This window comes from Pseudoliparis swirei, chromosome 23, assembly GCF_029220125.1.
Source record: "Pseudoliparis swirei isolate HS2019 ecotype Mariana Trench chromosome 23, NWPU_hadal_v1, whole genome shotgun sequence".
NCBI classification, from domain to species: domain Eukaryota; kingdom Metazoa; phylum Chordata; class Actinopteri; order Perciformes; family Liparidae; genus Pseudoliparis; species Pseudoliparis swirei.
The window spans coordinates 24,272,045-24,289,493 of record NC_079410.1 but is presented as its reverse complement, the minus strand read 5'-3'; the positions used below and the strand labels follow the sequence as shown (position 1 = coordinate 24,289,493).

The 17,449-nt window shown below is 48.4% G+C and overlaps 1 protein-coding gene and 1 long non-coding RNA gene across 2 annotated transcripts in view; one reads left to right on the top strand and one right to left on the bottom strand.

Moving 5' to 3' along the window:
* Positions 1-354: 354 nt before the first annotated feature.
* LOC130188199 (uncharacterized) lies at positions 355-1,785 on the bottom strand. Its single transcript, XR_008830581.1, has 2 exons — positions 1,699-1,785; positions 355-695 (listed from the first exon to the last, which is right to left on the bottom strand). It is a non-coding gene; the product is annotated as an uncharacterized LOC130188199 (long non-coding RNA).
* Positions 706-17,449, top strand: part of depdc5 (DEP domain containing 5, GATOR1 subcomplex subunit) — a 69,162-nt gene continuing 52,418 nt past the window's right edge. Inside the window, 13 exon segments of the mRNA XM_056406408.1 lie at positions 706-1,866; positions 1,936-2,023; positions 2,807-2,853; positions 2,932-3,017; positions 3,088-3,171; positions 3,258-3,307; positions 4,021-4,090; positions 4,380-4,458; positions 4,527-4,588; positions 4,665-4,734; positions 5,788-5,860; positions 6,027-6,130; positions 6,201-6,275. Of these exon segments, the coding sequence (XP_056262383.1) occupies positions 1,809-1,866; positions 1,936-2,023; positions 2,807-2,853; positions 2,932-3,017; positions 3,088-3,171; positions 3,258-3,307; positions 4,021-4,090; positions 4,380-4,458; positions 4,527-4,588; positions 4,665-4,734; positions 5,788-5,860; positions 6,027-6,130; positions 6,201-6,275 (946 nt within the window). The 5' untranslated portion in view covers positions 706-1,808.

Sequence of the window (17,449 nt, the reverse complement as noted above, 5' to 3'; positions counted from 1 at the left end):
CATTGAACTATAGTAGTATCTTTCTACTTTTGACCGAATAGTTTGCAATTACATGTCTAATACAACTATATATATATATTTATATATATATATACACACAAATGTATATATACACATATATATATACAAATATATATGTATATAACATATTTATTATATATATATACACATATTTATATATAATCTAAATATTTATAAACATTACATATATATATGTTTTAATTTTTTACGCAATATATATACAATAATATGTGTATGATTATTTTATTTTGAATTGTGTGTATATAAATAAATATATCCACACACACAATAAAAAAAAAAAGGAAGATATTTAAAGGATAATAAAGAACAGGGTTGTCATATTGGGTTTTACTGTAAAAAATTATGTACAGTGAATAATTGGAGTAAAGTCATGAGCAAGAACAGCTGATGTGGTGACGTCATCAAGTCAGCAGCTGGTCCAATTGCAGAAAGACCTCCTCCGTCCTCCTGTCCTTCGGAGTCTGGACTCCCAAGTCCAGACTCCAGAAGAACACCAGTCTGTCCTCGGTGTTCTTTGAATTGAGAAGCAGCTGTTGTGAGGAGACATCCCTGACCTTTGAGTGAGGAGACACTGACCCACTCATGCAGGACGGGCTGCAGGTGAGAGGGCGAGGACAGGGGAAGAGAATGAAGGATGCTCAGGTGAGAACGGTCTGAAATGACATGAGAGTTAAACCACTAATATGACAGGGAACTCATGACACACACACACATATATACACACTGATACACACGCATACATATATACATAATTACATACCTACACGCATACAATTCTACATACATATAATAATAATGCAGACTTCTATAGCGCTTTTCTAAATACACAAAGACGCTTATATATCCATCCATTATCAATACCGCTTATCCTCATTAGGGTCGCGGGGGCGCTGGAGCCGATCCCAGCTGACATAGGGCGAAGGCAGGGGACAGGTCGCCAGTCCATCGAGGGCTTATATATATATATATATATGTATATACATGCATATATACATATATACATACATGCATACAGATTTTACCTCTGCATTTTACCCACCAATTTTAATGAATTAAATATATCATCGCATTGCAGTTGTTTATCCTTGATTTCAATTGCAAGTCACATATAATTGAATATAAAGAAATATCTTGGAATTTGTAGGTATTCTGGGTGAAAAAAAACATGGGTTTTAATATTTAGTCTTCCAAAACAACTGACGATATAAAGAAGCGGAGTGAGCCCTCTCGCTTTGTAGATACTCTCTGACCCGCCCAGAACCAATCACATCGCACGTTTACTTGTGCCGGAAGTAGACCAATGTGAGCTAGCTTAGCTTAGCTTAGTCGGCTAGCGAACCGCGTTCTTCTCCTCCTGAAGACGGCGTCTCTCCTTTCTTACGACATGGATGTCTTTTCGCTGAGAATGCTCTTGAGACGCGGGCGCTGCTGTTCGTGAGTTCAGTCCAGTGGCGGTGAATTGTCCCACATTAGAGGCGCGAGGCTCGCGTCACCGTCAGAGGAGAGCCGCTCGAGACGGACTGCCGAGCCGCTGCTGTCGGTGTTCCCGACATATTACTTTGTAATACGCGAGTTAAATAATAAATAAACCTCTTGAGTGGACTGTAGGTCAGTGTGACGTCACGTGGCTCGTGTTTGGTCAACAGGGAACTTAACTAGTTGTATCGTCCAGCTTGAATCCACATGTAGCTCACTGCCTCCTCCAGAGCTGCCGATGAGCACAGATCCGCACCAGCACTCGTGACTTGACCCAAAGCGGGTTCACGATGAAGACCAACAAGTCGTACAAGCTCGTGCTCCACAAGAAAGGGTTCGGTGGAAGTGGTAAGCCTGACCCGAACCTGCACGCCGTCTCCCTGGTGGAGGCGTGTGTGACACCTGACCTCTCCTCAGAGGACGAGCTGCTGGTCAACCCCAAGGTGTTCCCCCAGGTCAGCCTCAGGGACATCATCGAGATCGCCCACCCCACGGATGAGTACAGGTGAGCCTCCTCCATGAGCGGGTCCGGTGAGTACAGGTGAGCCTCCTCCATGAGAGGGTCCGGTGAGTACAGGTGAGCCTCCTCCATGAGAGGGACCAGGTGAGCCTCCTCCATGAGAGGGTCCGGTGAGTACAGGTGAGCCTCCTCCATGAGAGGGTCCGGTGAGTACAGGTGAGCCTCCTCCATGAGAGGGTCCGGTGAGTACAGGTGAGCCTCCTCCATGAGAGGGACCAGGTGAGCCTCCTACATGAGAGGGTCCGGTGAGTACAGGTGAGCCTCCTCCATGAGCGGGTCCGGTGAGTACAGGTGAGCCTCCTCCATGAGCGGGTCCGGTGAGTACAGGTGAGCCTCCTCCATGAGAGGGTCCGGTGAGTACAGGTGAGCCTCCTCCATGAGAGGGTCCGGTGAGTACAGGTGAGCCTCCTCCATGAGAGGGTCCGGTGAGTACAGGTGAGCCTCCTACATGAGAGGGTCCGGTGAGTACAGGTGAGCCTCCTCCATGAGAGGGACCAGGTGAGCCTCCTCCATGAGAGGGTCCGGTGAGTACAGGTGAGCCTCCTCCATGAGAGGGTCCGGTGAGTACAGGTGAGCCTCCTCCATGAGAGGGTCCGGTGAGTACAGGTGAGCCTCCTCCATGAGAGGGACCAGTTGAGCCTCCTCCATGAGAGGGTCCGGTGAGTACAGGTGAGCCTCCTCCATGAGAGGGACCAGGTGAGTACAGGTGAGCCTCCTCCATGAGAGGGTCCGGTGAGCCCCCTGACCCGGTCTGGTTTCTCTCCCCAGTCCTCTCCTGCTGCAGGTGAAGAGCCTGAAAGAGGACCTGCAGAAAGGTAAGTGAAGGATCCGAGTGTGGAGAGGACTCAGGTGTGTGACCTGCCCCCCCCTCATGAGGTGTTGTTCCTGTCCAGAGACCATCAGTGTGGACCAGACCGTCGCGCAGGCCTTCAAGCTGCGTGCCTACCAGGACGTCATCGTTAGCGTGGTGGACCCAAAGGTGTGTTCCCGTGACCTGTCGGGCCTTCACCTGTTGACCAGAACCGCTCACAGTCGTCTCCTCCTTGCAGGATGTGACCCTGGACCTGGTGGAGCTGACCTTCAAGGACCAGTACATCGGCAGAGGAGACATGTGGAGGCTGAAGAAGAGTCTGGTGTGTGTGTGTGGGTGTGGGTGTGTGGGGGTGCGTGCGTGACACAGCACCGTCATGGGGATTCAACCGGTACATCTGTGTTCCAGGTGAGCACCTGTGCCTATGTGACGCAAAAAGTGGAGTTTGCAGGAATCAGGTACGAAGCACACATTGTGTTCTCCCTCAACATGTGGAACACCTCAACATGTGGAACACCTCAATATGTAGAACACCTCAACATGTGGAACACCTCAACATGTAGAACACCTCAACATGTGGAACACCTCAACATGTAGAACACCTCAACATGTGGAACACCTCAACATGTGGAACACCTCAACATGTAGAACACCTCAACATGTGGAACACCTCAACATGTGGAACACCTCAACATGTGGAACACCTCAACAAGTAGAACACCTCAATATGTGGAACACCTCAATATGTGGAACACCTCAACATGTAGAACACCTCAACATGTGGAACACCTCAACATGTAGAACACCTCAACATGTGGAACACCTCAACATGTGGAACACCTCAACATGTGGAACACCTCAACATGTGGAACACCTCAACATGTGGAACACCTCAACATGTAGAACACCTCAATATGTGGAACACCTCAATATGTGGAACACCTCAACATGTGGAACACCTCAACATGTGGAACACCTCAACATGTGGAACACCTCAACATGTAGAACACCTCAACATGTAGAACACCTCAACATGTGGAACACCTCAACATGTGGAACACCTCAACATGTGGAACACCTCAACATGTGGAACACCTCAACATGTGGAACACCTCAACATGTAGAACACCTCAACAAGTAGAACACCTCAACATGTGGAACACCTCTCCAGGGCCCAGGCCAGCGAGCTGTGGGTGAAGGGGGAGAAGGTGACCTGTGGGTACATCAGTGAAGACACCAGGGTGAGGCAACCGACCGAAGCTCTTCTCAATAATGATGTTGCTGTTGGTTACAAGTTTACCACAGAATTGTGTCGTTGCTAGGCAACATTCAGACTGACGGCCACAGTGTCCTGCATCAGATGGATTCTGATGTGGGCCACTTCATACGCAATGAGAACAGGTCCATGTCTGACCCGTCCCTGGAGATCAGAAGGTGTCCCCGGTCTGCTGTGGGCGTCACATGACCCCGCTGCCTCTGGCTCTACGGGTCTCTGTTCCAGGGTGTCATGCTGTGTGTCCTGTGGCCCAGGTGGTGTTCAGGTCCACATCGGCGATGGTCTACATCTTCATCCAGATGAGCTGTGAGATGTGGGACTTTGACATCTACGGTGAGTCAGCTGACCTCTTGTCCCATGGAGGCTGTGTGTAGCGGCTCACTGCAACGTCTCGCTCTCAGGTGACCTCTACTTCGAGAAGGCGGTCAGCGGCTTCCTGTCGGACCTTTTCGCCAAGTGGAAGGTTTGTGACTGACCACGTCTTTTGTTCTGAAAACCATACAACAACAACAACAACAGCGTTTCTCCTGCTACAACAGGAGAAGAACTGCAGCCACGAGGTGACGGTTGTACTTTTCTCCAGAACTTTCTACAACGCCACAACTGTGGGTGAGTGTGTTCTCCTGGTGGCCGCGGTGCACGTTGGTGCACGTTGGTACACGTTGGTGCACGTTGGTACACGTTGGTGCACGTTGGTACACGTTGGTACACGTTGGTACACGTTGGTGCACGTTGGTGCACGTTGGTACACGTTGGTACACGTTGGTGCACGTTGGTGCACGTTGGTACACGTTGGTACACGTTGGTACACGCGGGTACGTTGGTACACGTTGGTACACGTTGGTGCACGTTGGTACACGTTGGTACACGTTGGTACACGTTGGTGCACGTTGGTACACGTTGGTGCACGTTGGTACACGTTGGTGCACGTTGGTACACGTTGGTGCACGTTGGTGCACGTTGGTACACGTTGGTGCACGTTGGTACACGTTGGTGCACGTTGGTACACGTTGGTGCACGTTGGTACACGTTGGTGCACGTTGGTGCACGTTGGTACACGTTGGTGCACGTTGGTACACGTTGGTGCACGTTGGTACACGTTGGTACACGTTGGTGCACGTTGGTGCACGTTGGTACACGTTGGTGCACGTTGGTACACGTTGGTGCACGTTGGTACACGTTGGTACACGTTGGTACACGTTGGTACACGTTGGTGCACGTTGGTACGTTGGTACGTTGGTACACGCGTTGGTACGCGTTGGTGCACGTTAGTACACGTTGGTGCACGTGGGTGCACGTTGGTGCACGTTGGTACACGTTGGTACTGCGTTGGTACGTTGGTACACGTTGGCACGTTGGTACACGTTGGTGCGTTGGTACACGCGTTGGTGCACGTTGGTACACGTTGGCACGTTGGTACACGCTGGTGCACGTGGCACGTTGGTGCACGTTGGTACACGTTGGTGCACGTTGGTACGCGTTGGTACGTTGGTGCACGTTGGTACACGTTGGTGCACGTTGGTGCACGTTGGTGCACGTTGGTGCACGTTGGTGCACGTTGGTGCACGTTGGTGCACGTTGGTGCACGTTGGTGCACGTTGGTGCACGTTGGTACACGTTGGTACACGTTGGTACACGCCTCAACAATGCCCTCTTCCTCAGATGAGTTCCCCGAGGCTCTGAGAGGCTTCATCAGACAGGACCACGAGGGACATTTCTATGAAGACTTCTACAGGTGGCTATCGATCTGAGTTATTTCTCTGACTTCAGTCTGGAGGACAGAGTTTATGTTTTGATGGTTGAGAAACACACAGCGGTCCCAAAGAAACGGACCGCCTGTAAAACGGTCTACCGAACCTCGAGAACCTCTCACCGCCCACCTGTGCCTGCCCTGAGATCAGGGTCGTGGCCCAGAACGAGAGGCGTGATGAGTGGACGTCTCTGCTGGTCACCATCAAGAAGCTCTTCATCCGGTACCCGGTCCTGGTGCGGCTGCAGGCAGCAGGTACTGAGGAGTGACCTTGAGGAGGACCTCTTCATCGGCGCTGGGAGTGACTCTGCTGTTTCTGTTTCAGACGGGTTTCCTCCTGGTTACAACTCCACTGCTGCTCAGGGGAACTACCTGGAGGCCATCAACCTGTCCTTCAACGGTCAGTGGACTCGTGGGGACACATTACACATATTTAGGTGCCGCTCCCCCTCTCACTGAACTCCAGGTGCATTTAAAAAGAAATTGGGGGCACTTTTTGAAACTTGTTCAAAAATATTAAATATAGTTATTTAGACTTACAGGATATGAGCAATTGTCATACAAATGGCAATAATAAGACTATGTCAGTAGTCTACAGATACAATGTGTTTCTTAGATTTATTAAACAAAAAACAAAGGGAACATAAATCAGACAATCATATTCAATCGTATTCTTATATATTTATGGTTATTTAAACAACTATTAACACTTATGTATTTAACAGATGTCATATATATGGTAGTTCATGGACCACACTGACTCTACACTGTGACTCTACACTGACTCTACACTGACTCTACACTGTGACTCTACACTGACTCTACGCTGTGACTCTACACTGACTACATTGACTCTACGCTGTGACTCTACACTGTGACTCTACACTGTGACTCTACACTGACTCTACACTGACTCTACACTGTGACTCTACACTGTGACTCTACACTGACTCTACACTGACTCTACACTGTGACTCTACACTGACTACATTGACTCTACGCTGTGACTCTACACTGTGACTCTACACTGACTCTACACTGTGACTACACTGACTACGCTGTGACTCTACACTGTGACTCTACACTGACTCTACACTGTGACTCTACACTGACTCTACACTGTGACTCTACACTGACTACACTGTGACTACACTGACGCTACGCTGTGACTCTACACTGACTCTACGCTGTGACTCTACACTGACTCTACACTGTGACTCTACACTGACTCATTGACTCTGCCCACTGTGACTCTACACTGACTCTACGCTGTGACTCTACACTGACTCTACACTGTGACTACACTGACGCTACGCTGTGACTCTACACTGACTCTACATTGACTCTACACTGTGACTCTACACTGTGACTCTACACTGTGACTCTACACTGACTACACTGTGACTCTACACTGACTCTACACTGACTCTACACTGACTCTACACTGTGACTCTACACTGTGACTCTACACTGACTCTACACTGACTCTACACTGACTCTACACTGTGACTCTACGCTGTGACTCTACACTGTGACTCTACACTGACTCTACACTGTGACTCTACACTGTGACTCTACACTGTGACTCTACACTGTGACTCTACACTGTGACTCTACACTGTGACTCTACACTGACTCTACACTGTGACTCTACACTGACTACGCTGTGACTCTACATTGACTCTACACTGTGACTCTACACTGACTCTACACTGTGACTCTACACTGTGACTCTACACTGACTCTACACTGTGACTCTACACTGACTCTACACTGTGACTACACTGACTACACTGTGACTCTACACTGACTACACTGTGACTACACTGACTCTACACTGACTCTACACTGTGACTCTACACTGTGACTCTACACTGTGACTCTACACTGACTCCACACTGACTACGCTGTGACTCTACACTGACTCTACACTGTGACTCTACACTGTGACTACACTGACTCTACACTGACCCCACACTGACTCCACACTGTGACTCTACACTGTGACTCTACACTGACCTCACACTGTGACTCTACACTGACTCTACACTGTGACTCTACACTGACTCTACACTGACTCTACACTGACTCTACGCTGTGACTCTACACTGTGACTCTACGCTGTGACTCTAGACTGACTCTACACTGACTCTACACTGACTCTACACCGTGACCTACACTGTGACTCCACTGACCACATTGACTACGCCTGTGACTCTACACTGACTACACTGTGACTCTACACTGACTCTACACTGTGACTCTACACTGACTCTACACTGACTACGCTGTGACTCTACACTGACTCTACACTGTGACTCTACACTGACTCTACACTGTGACTCTACACTGACTCTACACTGACTCTATACTGACTACACTGACTCTACACTGTGACTCTACACTGACTCTACACTGTGACTCTACACTGACTCTACATTGACTACGCTGTGACTCTACACTGTGACTCTACACTGTGACTCTACACTGACTCTACACTGACTCTACACTGACTCTACACTGTGACTCTACACTGACTCCACACTGACTCTACACTGACTCTACACTGTGACTCTACACTGACTACGCTGTGACTCTACACTGACTCTACGCTGTGACTCTACACTGTGACTCTACACTGACTCTACACTGACTCTACACTGACTCTACACTGTGACTCTACACTGACTACACTGTGACTCTACACTGTGACTCTACACTGTGACTCTACACTGTGACTCTACACTGACTCTACACTGTGACTCTACACTGACTACACTGACTCTACACTGTGACTCTACACTGTGACTCTACACTGTGACTCTACACTGACTACACTGTGACTCTACACTGACTCTACACTGACTCTACATTGACTACGCTGTGACTCTACACTGACTCTACGCTGTGACTCTACACTGACTACACTGTGACTCTACACTGACTACACTGTGACTCTACACTGACTCTACACTGACTCTACACTGACTCTACACTGACTCTACACTGTGACTCTACACTGACTCTACACTGTGACTCTACACTGACTCTACACTGTGACTCTACACTGTGACTCTACACTGACTCTACACTGTGACTCTACACTGACTCTACACTGACTCTACACTGACTCTACACTGACTCTACACTGACTCTACACTGACTCTACGCTGTGACTCTACACTGACTACACTGTGACTCTACACTGACTCTACACTGACTCTACACTGTGACTCTACACTGTGACTCTACACTGACTCTACACTGACTCTACACTGTGACTCTACACTGACTCTACGCTGTGACTCTACACTGACGCTACACTGTGACTCTACACTGTGACTACGCTGTGACTCTACACTGACTCTACACTGTGACTCTACACTGACTCACACTGTGACTCACACTGTGACTCTACACTGACCACACTGTGACTCTACACCACTGTGACTCTACACTGACTCCACACTGTGACTCTACACTGTGACTCTACACTGACTCTACACTGACTCTACACTGACTCTACACTGTGACTCTACATTGACTCTACACTGTGACTCTACACTGACTCTACACTGTGACTCTACACTGTGACTCTACACTGACTACGCTGTGACTCTACACTGACTCTACACTGTGACTCTACACTGACTCTACATTGACTACGCTGTGACTCTACACTGACTCTACGCTGTGACTCTACACTGACTACACTGTGACTCTACACTGACTCTACACTGTGACTCTACACTGACTCTACACTGTGACTCTACACTGACTCTACACTGTGACTCTACACTGTGACTCTACACTGACTCTACACTGTGACTCTACACTGACTCTACACTGTGACTCTACACTGACTCTACACTGACTCTACACTGTGACTCTACACTGACTCTACACTGTGACTCTACACTGACTCTACACTGTGACTCTACACTGACTCTACACTGTGACTCTACACTGTGACTCTACACTGACTCCACTGACTCTACACTGACTACACTGTGACTCTACACTGTGACTCTACACTGTGACTACACTGTGACTCTACACTGTGACTCTACACTGACTCTACATTGACTACGCTGTGACTCTACACTGACTCTACGCTGTGACTCTACACTGACTCTACACTGTGACTCTACACTGTGACTCTACACTGACTACACTGTGACTCTACACTGTGACTACACTGTGACTCTGCACTGTGACTCTACACTGACTCTACACTGACTCTACTGACTCTACACTGACTACACTGTGACTCTACACTGACTCTACACTGTGACTCTACACTGACTCTACACTGTGACTCTACACTGTGACTCTACACTGACTCTACACTGACTCCACTGACTCCACACTGACTCTACACTGACTCTACGCTGTGACTCTACACTGACTCTACGCTGTGACTCTACACTGACTCTACACTGACTCTACACTGTGACTACACTGACGCTACGCTGTGACTCTACACTGACTCTACACTGTGACTCTACACTGACTCTACACTGACTCTACACTGACTCTACACTGTGACTCTACACTGACTCTACACTGACTCTACACTGACTCTACACTGACTCTACACTGACTACGCTGTGACTCTACACTGACTCTACACTGTGACTCTACACTGACTCTACACTGTGACTCTACACTGACTCTACACTGTGACTCTACACTGACTCTACACTGACTCTACACTGTGACTCTACACTGACTCTACACTGTGACTCTACACTGTGACTCTACACTGACTCTACACTGTGACTCTACACTGACTCTACACTGTGACTCTACACTGACTCTACACTGACTCTACACTGTGACTCTACACTGTGACTCTACACTGACTCTACACTGTGACTCTACACTGTGACTACGCTGTGACTCTACACTGTGACTCTACATTGACTCTACGCTGTGACTCTACGCTGTGACTCTACACTGTGACTCTCCACTGACGCTACACTGTGACTCTACGCTGACTCTACACTGACGCTACGCTGTGACTCACACTGACCTCACACTGTGACTCCACACTGACTCTACACTGTGACTCTACACTGTGACTCCCCACACTGACTCACACTGTGACTCACACTGACTCTACACTGTGACTCACACTGACTCTACACTGACTCACACTGTGACTCTACACTGTGACTCTACACTGTGACTCTACACTGTGACTACACTGTGACTCTACACTGACTCCACTGTGACTCTACACTGACTCACACTGACTCTACACTGTGACTCACACTGACTCACACTGTGACTCTACACTGACTCACTGACTCACACTGACCTACACTGTGACTCTACACTGACTCACACTGTGACTCCACACTGACTCACACTGTGACTCCACACTGACTCACACTGACTCTACACTGACTCACACTGACTCTACACTGACTCTACGCTGTGACTACACTGACTCTACACTGTGACTCTACACTGACTCTACACTGTGACTCTACACTGACTCTACACTGACTCTACACTGTGACTCTACACTGACTCTACACTGACTCTACACTGTGACTCTACACTGACTCTACACTGACTACGCTGTGACTCTACACTGACTCTACACTGTGACTCTACACTGACTCTACACTGTGACTCTACACTGACTACACTGTGACTCTACACTGTGACTCTACACTGTGACTCTACACTGACTCTACACTGTGACTCTACACTGACTCTACACTGTGACTCTACACTGACTCTACACTGTGACTCTACACTGTGACTCTACACTGACTACACTGTGACTACCCACTGTGACTCTACACTGACTCTACACTGACTCTACACTGTGACTCTACACTGACTCTACACTGTGACTCTACACTGTGACTCTACACTGACTCTACACTGTGACTCTACACTGACTCCACACTGACTCTACACTGACTCTACACTGTGACTCTACACTGTGACTCTACACTGACTCTACACTGTGACTCTACACTGTGACTCTACACTGACTCTACACTGTGACTCTACACTGACTCTACACTGACTCTACACTGACTCTACGCTGTGACTCTACACTGACTCTACACTGTGACTCTACACTGACTCTACACTGTGACTCTACACTGACTCCACACTGACTACACTGACTACGCTGTGACTCTACACTGACTCTACACTGTGACTCTACACTGACTCTACACTGTGACTCTACACTGACTCTACACTGACTCTACACTGTGACTCTACACTGTGACTACACTGACTACACTGTGACTCTACACTGACTCTACACTGTGACTCTACACTGACTCTACACTGACTGCACTGTGACTCTACACTGACTCTACACTGATTCTACACTGTGACTCTACGCTGTGACTCAACACTGACTACACTGTGACTCTACACTGACTCACCACACTGACTACACTGTGACTCTACACTGACTCTACACTGTGACTCTACACTGACTCCCACACTGTGACTCTACACTGACTCCACACTGTGACTCTACACTGACTCTACTGACCACGCCACTGACTCTACATTGACTCTACACTGTGACTCTACACTGACTCTACACTGTGACTCTACACTGTGACTCTACACTGACTACGCTGTGACTCTACACTGACTCTACACTGACTCTACACTGTGACTCTACACTGACTCTACACTGACTACACTGTGACTCTACACTGTGACTCTACACTGACTCTACACTGTGACTCTACACTGACTCTACGCTGTGACTCTACACTGACTACACTGTGACTCTACGCTGTGACTCTACACTGACTCTACGCTGTGACTCTACACTGACTACACTGTGACTCTACACTGACTCTACACTGACTCTACACTGTGACTCTACACTGACTCTACACTGTGACTCTACACTGACTACACTGTGACTCTACACTGACTCTACACTGTGACTCTACACTGACTCTACACTGTGACTCTACACTGACTACACTGTGACTCTACACTGACTCTACACTGTGACTCTACACTGTGACTCTACACTGACTCTACACTGTGACTCTACACTGTGACTCTACACTGACTCTACACTGACTCCCACACTGTGACTCTACACTGACTCACACTGACTCTACACTGTGACTCTACACTGACTCTCACTGTGACTCTACACTGACTCACACCGACCACACTGTGACTCACACTGTGACTCCACACTGACTCTACACTGACTCTACACTGTGACTCCACACTGACTCTACACTGTGACTCACACTGACTCTACACTGTGACTCACACTGTGACTCACACTGACTCTACACTGTGACTCTACACTGACTCTACACTGACTCACTGACTCACTGTGACTCTACACTGATTCTACACTGTGACTCTACACTGTGACTCTACACTGACTCTACACTGTGACTCTACACTGACTCCACACTGACTCTACACTGTGACTCTACACTGTGACTCTACACTGTGACTCTACACTGTGACTCTACACCACACTGACTCTACACTGACCTCCACACTGACTCTACACTGTGACTCCACTGACCTGACTACACCTGTGACCCTACACTGACTCTACACTGTGACTCTCACACTGACTCAACACTGACTCTACACTGTGACTCTACACTGACTCTACACTGACTCACACTGACTCTACACTGACTCCCACACTGACTCCACACTGTGACTCTACACTGACTCTACACTGTGACTCTACACTGACCACACTGTGACTCTACACTGACTCTACACTGACTCACACTGTGACTCTACACTGACCACACTGTGACTCTACACTGACACCTGTGACTCTACACTGACTCTACACTGTGACTCTACACACTGACTCCACACTGTGACTCTACACTGACTACACTGACTCTACACTGTGACTCTACACGCTGTGACTCCCACACTGACTCACACTGTGACTCACACTGACTCTACACTGTGACTCCACACTGACTCTACACTGTGACTCTACACTGTGACTCCCACACTGACTCTACACTGTGACCACACTGACTCTACACTGACTCACACTGTGACTCTACCTACACTGACTCACCTGACTCACTGACCCACTGACTACACTGACTCTACACTGTGACTCACACTGACTCACACTGTGACTCTACACTGACTCCACTGTGACTCTACACTGACTCTACACTGTGACTCTACACTGTGACTACACTGTGACTACACTGACTCACACTGTGACTCTACATTGACTCTACACTGACTCTACACTGACTCTACACTGTGACTCTACACTGTGACTACAGTGACTCTACACTGTGACTACACTGACTACATTGACTACGCTGTGACTCTACACTGACTACGCTGTGACTCTACACTGACTCTACACTGTGACCCACACTGTGACTCTACACTGACTCTACACTGTGACTCTACACTGACTCCACACTGTGACTCCACACTGTGACTCTACACTGACTCCACTGTGACTCTACACTGACTCACACTGTGACTCTACACTGACTCTACACTGTGACTCACACTGACTCTACACTGTGACTCTACACTGACTCACACTGTGACTCTACACTGACTCTACACGCTGTGACTCCCACACTGACTCTACACTGTGACTCTACACCGTGACTCTACACTGACCCCACACTGTGACTCTACACTGACTCTACACTGTGACTCTACACTGACTCTACACTGTGACTCTACACTGACTCTACACTGTGACTCACACTGACTCACACTGTGACTCACACTGTGACTCCACTGACTCTACACTGTGACTCTACACTGACTCTACACCTGACTACACTGACTCTACACTGTGACTCTACACTGACTCACACTGTGACCACACTGTGACTCTACACTGACTCCACGCCTGTGACTCACACTGACTACACTGAACACTGTGACTCTACACTGACTCTACACTGTGACTCTACACTGACTCTACACTGTGACTCTACACTGACTCTACACTGTGACTCTACACTGACTACACTGTGACTCTACACTGACTACGCTGTGACTCTACACTGACTACACTGTGACTCTACACTGACTCTACACTGTGACTCTACACTGACTCTACACTGTGACTCTACACTGACTCTACACTGTGACTACACTGACTCTACGCTGTGACTACACTGACTACACTGTGACTCTACACTGACTACACTGTGACTACACTGACTCTACGCTGTGACTCTACATTGACTCTACATTGACTACGCTGTGACTCTACATTGACTCTACACTGTGACTACACTGACTCTACACTGTGACTCTACACTGTGACTCTACACTGACTACGCTGTGACTCTACACTGACTCTACACTGACTCTACACTGTGACTCTACACTGACTCTACGCTGTGACTCTACATTGACTCTACACTGTGACTCTACACTGTGACTCTACACTGTGACTACACTGTGACTCTACACTGTGACTACACTGACTCTACACTGCACTGACTCTACGCTGTGACTCTACACTGTGACTCTACACTGTGACTCTACACTGACTCTACACTGACTCTACACTGTGACTCTACACTGACTCTACACTGACTCTACGCTGTGACTCTACACTGTGACTCTACACTGACTCTACACTGACTCTACACTGTGACTCACACTGACTCACACTGTGACTCCACACTGACTACACTGACCACACTGACTCTACGCTGTGACTCTACACTGACTACACTGTGACTCTACACTGACTGACACTGTGACTCTACACTGACTCTACACTGACTCTACACTGTGACTCTACACTGACTACACTGTGACTCTACACTGTGACTCTACACTGACTCTACGCTGTGACTCTACACTGACTACACTGTGACTCTACACTGACTCTACACTGACTCTACGCTGTGACTCTACACTGACTGCACTGTGACTCTACACTGACTCTACACTGACTCTACACTGACTCTACACTGACTCTACACTGTGACTCTACACTGACTCTACACTGTGACTCTACACTGACTCTACACTGTGACTCTACACTGACTCTACACTGACTCTACACTGACTCCCACCGACTACACTGTGACTCTACACTGACTACACTGACTCTACACTGTGACTCTACACTGTGACTCTACACTGACTCACACTGTGACCTCACACTGACTCTACACTGACTCTACACTGACTCTACGCTGTGACTCCCACACTGTGACTCACTGACTCACACTGTGACTCCACACTGACTCCACACTGTGACTCTACACTGTGACTCTACACTGACTCACACTGACTCTACTGTGACTCTACACTGACTCACACTGTGACTCTACGCTGTGACTCTACACTGACTCACACACTGTGACTCTACACTGTGACTCTACACTGACTCTACACTGTGACTCTACACTGACTCCACACTGACTACACTGACTACGCTGTGACTCTACACTGACTACACTGTGACTCTACACTGACTCCCACTGTGACTACACTGACTCACTGACTCTACACTGTGACTCTACACTGACTCTACACTGACTCTACACTGTGACTCTACACCGACTCACATTGACTACGCTGTGACTCTACACTGACTCACACACTGACTCTACACTGACCCACTGTGACTCCACACTGACTCTCACACTGTGACTCCACACTGTGACTCCACACTGACCACTGTGACTCTACACTGACCACACTGACTACACTGTGACTCTACACTGACTCTACACTGTGACTCTACACTGACTACGCTGTGACTCTACACTGACTCTACACTGTGACTCTACACTGACTCTACACTGTGACTCCCACACTGACTCCCACACTGACTCACACCGTGACTCTACACTGACTCTACACTGACTCACACTGTGACTCCACACTGACTCCCTGACTCACTGACTCTACACTGTGACTCTACACTGACTCTACACTGTGACTCTCCACTGACGCTACACTGTGACTCTACGCTGACTCTACACTGACTACATTGACTCTACACTGACGCTACGCTGTGACTCTACACTGACTCTACATTGACTACGCTGTGACTCTACATTGACTCTACACTGTGACTCTACACTGACTCTACACTGTGACTCTACACTGTGACTCTACACTGTGACTCCCCACACTGACTCTACTGACCACTGTGACTCCACACTGACTCTACACTGTGACTCTACACTGACTCACACTGTGACTCTACACTGACCACACTGACTCCCACACTGTGACTCTACACTGACTCTACACTGTGACTCCCACACCGTGACTCACACTGACTACACTGTGACTCTACACTGACTCTACACTGTGACTCTACACTGACTCTACACTGTGACTCTACACTGACTCACACTGTGACTCCACTGACTCACACTGACTCCACACTGACCTACGCCTGTGACTCACACTGACTCTACACTGTGACTCTCACACTACACTGTGACTCTACACTGTGACTCTACACTGACTCTACACTGTGACTCTACACTGACCTCACACTGACTCTACACTGTGACTCTACACTGACTCACACTGTGACTCTACACTGAC